The sequence below is a fragment of the Penaeus japonicus genome, unplaced genomic scaffold, assembly GCF_977035675.1.
Source record: "Penaeus japonicus unplaced genomic scaffold, GWHDUDI00000001_assembly GWHDUDI00000002, whole genome shotgun sequence".
In the NCBI taxonomy this organism is placed as follows: domain Eukaryota; kingdom Metazoa; phylum Arthropoda; class Malacostraca; order Decapoda; family Penaeidae; genus Penaeus; species Penaeus japonicus.
This window is the reverse complement of record NW_028234404.1, coordinates 38,345,491-38,352,990: the sequence shown is the minus strand read 5'-3', so window position 1 is coordinate 38,352,990 and position 7,500 is coordinate 38,345,491. Positions and strand designations below refer to the sequence as shown.

General features: G+C 36.0%; 1 protein-coding gene across 1 annotated transcript in view; it reads right to left on the bottom strand.

Annotated features, from left to right (window-relative positions):
- The window catches only part of aph-1 (gamma-secretase subunit Aph-1), an 8,340-nt gene that overhangs the window by 235 nt on the left and 605 nt on the right, over nucleotides 1-7,500 (bottom strand). Inside the window, exons 2-5 of the mRNA XM_043004473.2 lie at nucleotides 5,095-5,214; nucleotides 3,869-3,969; nucleotides 3,295-3,545; nucleotides 1-2,989 (exon numbers count right to left, since the gene is read on the bottom strand). The exon at nucleotides 1-2,989 is cut by the window's left edge and continues 235 nt beyond it. Of these exons, the coding sequence (XP_042860407.1) occupies nucleotides 2,798-2,989; nucleotides 3,295-3,545; nucleotides 3,869-3,969; nucleotides 5,095-5,214 (664 nt within the window). The 3' untranslated portion in view covers nucleotides 1-2,797. The remainder of the gene's footprint in view (nucleotides 2,990-3,294; nucleotides 3,546-3,868; nucleotides 3,970-5,094; nucleotides 5,215-7,500) is intronic.

The window sequence follows — 7,500 nt, the reverse complement described above, 5'->3', positions numbered from 1 at the left end:
GTAAGTTTTGGCTAGAATTCATTTTTGTAATAACTTATATCTTGGAGAACATTCTCAATATTGATACTTTAAGATCATTCCCCGAGAGAATAAGATGATAATTAATTCATTGGCAGTAAGGAATGCTCTGTTATTAACATGTCACCTCAAAGAGCACCTACATAATCTTCCAACCTTTATAAAACATTCATAAAACTGTCCAGAGAACCAATCTAATCAAAGGGAAATCCATATTTAAATTTCAATAAAATTATGAAAATGGGATTAGCTAATTACTGTCTCTTTTTCCATGAAATAGAAAGATAATTACCAAATGAGACCAAAATATTACTTTATCAATATCCTCTACTGTTTTGTAACTTGAATTAGACATCAAAATCAACCCTTTCCCAACGGGGCACGCGCTACGCGAAAACCCCTATGCTGGGCGATTGCAATATTGCATTGTAATCGTCACACTGGCATGATGCCCCGGCATCGGGAATTTAGCTGTGTCACACGAGTGTGACGCACCGTCGTCATTGGGTTAACAATGGAATTCCCATTTGTCTCACTGATCTCATTTTAAGTGCATTCATTCAATTACAATATGTTACCCTTATCAGTATAGTGTGACTGTTCTAGTTATCTCATAAAAAAACTAGCTAAAACGGAATGACACACTCACATTCATCTCTTCAAAAATACTGCAAGGTGGACAAAGTGACAACTTCACGAAGCTATAACTCTTACTTTTCAATTACCTATAAAAAAATTTATAACTTTCTGCAAAGGAAGATAAACTTCAAAATATTCTCTTGAACATCCTCTCTTCCTGCCTAAACTGGTTAATCCTTTCCTTGTGATGAAAGATGCAGCTCCAAAAGGTTAATAAAAATTGACATCTGCAATCATCTGGAATAAGATTAGCTTCCACAGAAAATGTTAGAAAGCATTTCCCTTTATCTGTAAGTCCCATGAGCTTAAACTGAGCTATGAAGTTTTTACTTCATGAGAATCCATTTCATGGAATGCGTTAAAATTTACAAACATTCTGTTGATAAATTACCAAAGAAATTATAATAAAGATTAAATATTGCTTAAAACTCCATTGTATGATAAGCATAGTGATTAAAAAAAAAAGTATGTAAGTACCCATACATACCATTAGTGATTTACAGAACTCTTGCACTATGGAAAGAATAATGGCACTTTCTATTCCTTTTCATTAAACATGTAAATAACCAGACATTTGTATATCCTTCATATAAAAAAGAGCACTGGGGCCAACTTTTCATAGACTCAAGTTCTCTTCAGTGTGAGAAAAATTGAGATAAAGTACTTCCAACTCAAAACAGGAATACGCTTTTCTCTAATATTCATTTTGATATTTGGTAAAGAAACTTTCTCACCTACTTTTCTTCTATCTATTCCAATGATACCCTGTTAAATTAGCTTTACTTTATATGCAAGTACATTACTGTAACTATCAGCACTAAAGCCTCCCCTCTCCTCAAATTAGTAAGACTTTTGTATACTTGTTAAAACGCATTCTTTTGCAAGGCAAAAAGTAACCAAAACATACTAAATACAGCACTAAACTCTTCTTTCAAAATGAGCTCATTATGCAGCCACCAATGGTTAGTTTTTTTTAAAAGCTATTGCCATAAAATTCACATATTACTAAATAAAATAGGAGAGGAGGTACTTTTTATTACATATACAAATACAACCTTTAGCTTCTGACAATTATTCTCTTCCTTTGGACTTTCCTGTTACATCATCTCTGAAATTTCCTATGAACAACTCCGGTAGATATGTCAATATCGTAAATTCTGACAATCATAGAGTATATACAATTTTTTGTATTGAAAATTTTTTGTGAACATTTTGTTTGAAAAGTCCTTCTAAACATTCTGCCTTATAATACAATTCCACACCACAAATTAACCTCCCCACGACGGGCATGTTTCACGGGTTCTCATCACTGCATTTTTCAACTTGTTGATATTATGAGCTATTTGTTACTTCAGTTATTATGCCATACCATACCAAATGCTCATTAAAATCACTTTGCTAATATATCATATACATGGACTCAAAATATCATACCATAAGTCAATAAAAAAAAAACAGAAAACAGAAAACACATCTTATGATGCCCAGCCCAGGCTGAATATCTGAAGATGTGGCCCATCCCGGAAGGGTTAATACCTGTGACGCAGCTCTTTTTTCCTCAATACTGTCTAACACTTCCTAGTAGAATACAAAGAGAATTAACTTCTAATTCTGACACCATCAAATTAATCATAGATGTATGTACACTTTTTTCCAATTTCCTGTTGAAAGAGGAAGAAACAGACCTGAAATTCAAGACTTACAGAAGGTATAAACCCCTACGTAGAAAAATTGACAACATATATAAATAAATCAGCTTAACATTACAAAGCTTTGGAAATATCACATTCGTAGTAAACTATTTCAAAGAAAATTCTCTACATTAGCAGTCACTAAGAGCAAGTCATCAATCAAATGATTTTGATTAGGCAAATTATTAAACTTCCTTTCAATTCAGGGAGCAGTTCTGACACTGGAAAATAATCCTTTCTTCGACATTACACCACAAACTATGAGTCTCCACCATCTATAAAGTCTCAAAATACATAGTTAAGGACAATTGTTTCTTATTTCAACTTTGCTGCTCACAAAATCTGAAATACAAAAATCACATCCTCCTTGTTTCACAAAATATAAGAGGATATTTCTCCTAGAGGTGTAAGGTAATAGATCCTACATAAAAGGTCCTTCGAGGGGGATCTCACATCCCTCCAACGTGCGTGAAATTACCAGTGGCATCGGCATTCACCTGTAGGACCTGTGGGCGGCCCCGGAAGGCAGACTGGATGGTTCTGTGTGACCCACCTGCCACAATAAATGCTAGAATCCCAGACAGGATCGTCAGAGCCCAGATAGTTGGGATGGTAACAGAATAGATAGGGTTCATGAGTGTCTGTAAGGAAGAAAAAAAAAAAGAGGTAAGGAGTAAGGAAAACAGATATATAAGGAATACATAAAGAGATACATCCTGTGTGCTTGGTGTATCCATTATCATAATTATAACAACTGCAAGCTATACACCACAGTAGTACAAAATTACACTAAATATGAAAAACTTATAAACAGCTGAAAAAAAAAAAAAAAATGTAGTCACTAAGTAAAGTAAAATACTCTTACACGAGCAATCACAATGTATCCATAAAATTTATGTAGCATCAAACAACCGATTGTGCCCATGGAAAAAAGCAACACACTTACTATGCAGGAAGCCAGCATGTGACACAGGATAACGTAGGCCAGCTGCAGATAAGCACGGCGATGGAGGGCATTGAAAAAGAGGATCCCCCAGAAAACGTGGAGCAGTATGAATGCGAGACTCGTGACAGCCGAGGCGATGAAGAAGTTTTTGGGATCACCTTTCATGCCAATGGTCCCAGGTCCCGTCATGTCAGCTAGCACATTCACGAGAGAGAAGGCACCGGATATCATGCCGAAGCCCAAGCCAGATACTGCAAATTGAGGAGGGAAGGATTACTTTCAGGAATCCAAATCTGAATTAGATGAATATAAGTATATCCCAAGTTTTCACAACATTGAAAAATACCTTTGGTAATAAAGCCTTTCTGATTCTCACATGACAGAAGTTAACAACAGATGTAACGTTAACCGATCTCGACAATCTCAAGAATCCGGAAGTGCAGGCTGCCTACTAAATAACATGAATAATCACAACTACTTTTATAATCCTCACTAGTAATAAGAAGTGCACTGCACAACAGCAACAATCTATATTCAGAGAAAAAAATTATGAAGAAAAATAACATCAACTCACCATAAGCCAAAATGTGTTTATTCTCAACAATCTGCATGTTACCATCGCTTACTTTCTTTAAACCTCCTTCAGCTTTTTGTATCAACAAGAACCACAAAAACCTGGAAAAAAAACAGGTGATTTAGACAACTATTTACTTTCATGGCTAGCCACACAAATCTTCATCAATTAGTTACCTTTCAAATACAGCAGGTAATGAAATAAGCTAAAATGGCCTCTGACAAACATTTCATTACTTACTGCACTTTCTAAAAGCTATCACAAAAATAATTACTATGTACCTCAGCACATGAGTTGCACATTTTTACTCCAGAAACTGAGTCCTAAACAGACTGATGCACGGCAAAGGGAAAATCATTCCCAGGTGTGAAATTATCAAAAAAAAGGGACAGGACAGATGAATACATCAAGTCTCTGCATGTGATGCTTGGGCCTTCATTCATTGGACGTTGAAATGTTATAAAGTTTCATGCATCATACTATTTATGGCAGTAAAATGTGTCACTATGTTATTTGTTAAAGGTCAAAAATATATTCTAAGCAATGGCTTCTCACAAGAGTAATTTTTCTCATAATTCTCTTTTTATTGTCAAAATATATGGCTTTCACCTATAACAGGTTATTTCAAATAATTTAACAGAAAACTAGAAACATACAAAGGGTTAACCTTACATCATGCAATATTACTGTTTAATGATCATCACATTCTGACAGGCCAAAACATCACCTCTTTTGAAGGACAAACCACCAACTGTAAATTGGTAGTCTGAATCTTTCTTTCTTTCTTTTTCTTTCTTTCTTTCTTTCTTTCTTTCTTTCTTTCCTTTTTTCTCTTTCTTTCTTTCTTTCTTTCTTTCTTTCTTTCTTTCTTTCTTTCTTTCTTTTCAAGTTCAGCAATTTGTTTTGATTTATTTTCATTTAAACTAATTAAAAAGAAATGCTGTAATTACATCTTTATAAATATATCTGACAGTCTTTGTTCTTTAAGAAATATCATCAATTAAATGGGTGAGACTTATGCACAGGCATGACATAACCCGGGAAACACTTGATTTTTTTACTTCACTGATGCACTCAACTAACCTTCATCATCCTTTAGCTTCTTTTTCACAAACAAAATAAAATTCAAACTAAACAATTAAATACTTCTTTCATAATCAATACACACTGAACAGCAGATCAGCACATCATCCCTCACACGGAATCAAACCATCAGGACTACTCACCTGAACAACTCTTGAAATAAGACAGAAAAGACTACTCCAAACGCCAAGTAATCTTGTAATTGCACAACTGCTGTATATAATATAGATGAAAACAGCAGGGCCAGTAACCAGAAGAATGCACTGAAAATAAAAAACAAAAATCTTGATGATAAACAGTACAAAAGTGTAAAATGCATGTGCAATTTAAATGGATCAAGGCAAGAAGGCAAACAACAAATTTTACACCAATTTCTAACAATTACAATCACAAAACCTTGTGTCCTCATTTCATGTCTAACCAGCTGTACATATAGTTCCAAGAAATTGATGAATCACAGAAATCTAAGATATCATTCTTCTGTTGTAATGATGTGCTTCGCCCCAGCCATCCCTCCAAGGGGGAAATAGAAGAGTTCCCCCTTTTTGCCACGAGGGGAGGACACGTCAAGAGATGGCGTTGCCCTTGGAGGACCTGCAACTTGCTCCATCCCTGGAAAAGAGGCCTATAAAACCCCCTGCGAGGCCTTGATTTGTCAGCAGATGGCAGCAAATGGCGGCAGATAGCAGCAGATGGCCTCTTGCTCACGAGCCCTTAGCTCGGCAGCTGCACTGCTCTCAACACATGTCCTTTTGACACATGTTGATTTTTTTATTATGAATATGGTTTTAATGGGTTGCGGGCATGGTTAAATCATGGCCAGGTCAAAGAATAATGGGAATGTGGGAAGAGGAGAGACCCTTTTTGTTTCTCAATAAAGAATGAAAACTTTGATCAGAATTCTTTCTTTCATATCTTTTAAGACAGAACCTGTAAAAGACTGGAATAAAAATGCTTGCCTGACTCTAGCCATGCCTGCTCGGCTATGTCCTGTGTAGCAACTCAACTTTTTTTCACACACAAACTGACACATTCACACATAAATAACATACACTTTACACGTCTTCCACTGTCTCACACGTACATAAGTGCTGATCCCTTATCAGCTGGTGGCAGCCTACCCCTACACAGGACTTGATGCATGTTACCACAGGTTTGATCAGGAATTTGCCTTGGGGCAAGGGAATCTCTCGATAAATCACTACACTGACACATTTGTCAATAATTTAAAATAAAAACATTATCTAAAAATATTTTTTGTTATTATATATCCTATAAATTAGATAACATTTCAATTTGCAACAAGCATGTCTCAGAAGAAAAAATGTCTTAGAAATCATGGAATTCCATATACTGTTTACCTTGTCCTATGTATATGTCTTAAACTAGTAATCATCCAGTGTTAAGACCACATTATTCTAAATAATTTTGCCTCTACATTTTGCAGTCTGGCAAAAGCTAATACACCACCACCATAAATATCCTGGGAAGATGGTACTTCGGCAGGTTCCTAATTTTACAATAAATAGCCGTGGAAGTTTACAAGTGCTATCTTGCCAGAATTGATGGGGTAGAATTTTGATGACTATTTGGCCCCCATTGCAGATTTGCTCACCCAGCCCCCAGGACAGGCACTAGTGCCATAAACACAGCACCCAGATCGGTTTAATTTTAGAGTGAGGCAGCTTCACCTGACATATCACAACCTCTCCTATTCTCTTTCACTCATTCATTGTAAAACTAAAGCCATTTTAGTGTTCGCCATTATGAGACTTATATGCATCATATGACAAGGTCAATCAATGTTGCAATTAACTAAAATTGGGGTATAGCGTCCCTATCAGCTCATTATTTTCTTTATACTCAGTATGACAGAAATGTTGCAGTTATATATGACGACAAAGAGAAACAAACAAACAAACAAAAATCCACAATGAAGATACCCTGCAGAGATGGGGAAGAGGAAGGAAACCTGTGCTTATAACTGCGAGTGCCACATCACAAGGCAGCCTTACTGGCACAGGGGCACTTTGTAGACATTGAGCATGGTTTGAGTTACCTTTCTCTTCTCATTCTGCCAGTGCATCCTTCATAACCGGTGCTTTAGAGCAAGAGGTCGGTATCTGGCTGTGTGTCTTTGCTCTCTGAAGATAGTGCTTGCTAGAGACCATGAAAGGATGCCATTCAAGGCTTTCTTTCCTACTGGTGCTAAAAGAAAGTGGGGCCATCTATGTTTTGCATTTTAGATTAAACCTATTTTGCTTCATATTACAGCAATTATAGTACTCATGATTGTAATTCTCATCACAGCTCCCTAAACCCGGTGATTACTAATAGTACAATAAAGAAACACAGCGATCCACTCTCCCCCAACGTAAATCCAAACACAAACAGTTGTTTACTAGACACAATGTTAAGTGGTGTTCCTGGAGCAGTGAAAAAGAAATGGGACAGGTAGATATAACACTTATTTACAATTTGTAAAAAAAAAAAATACAAAGAAGAAAAATATCTAAAAGAATTGTTCCTCTCGATGAATAATGAAATTC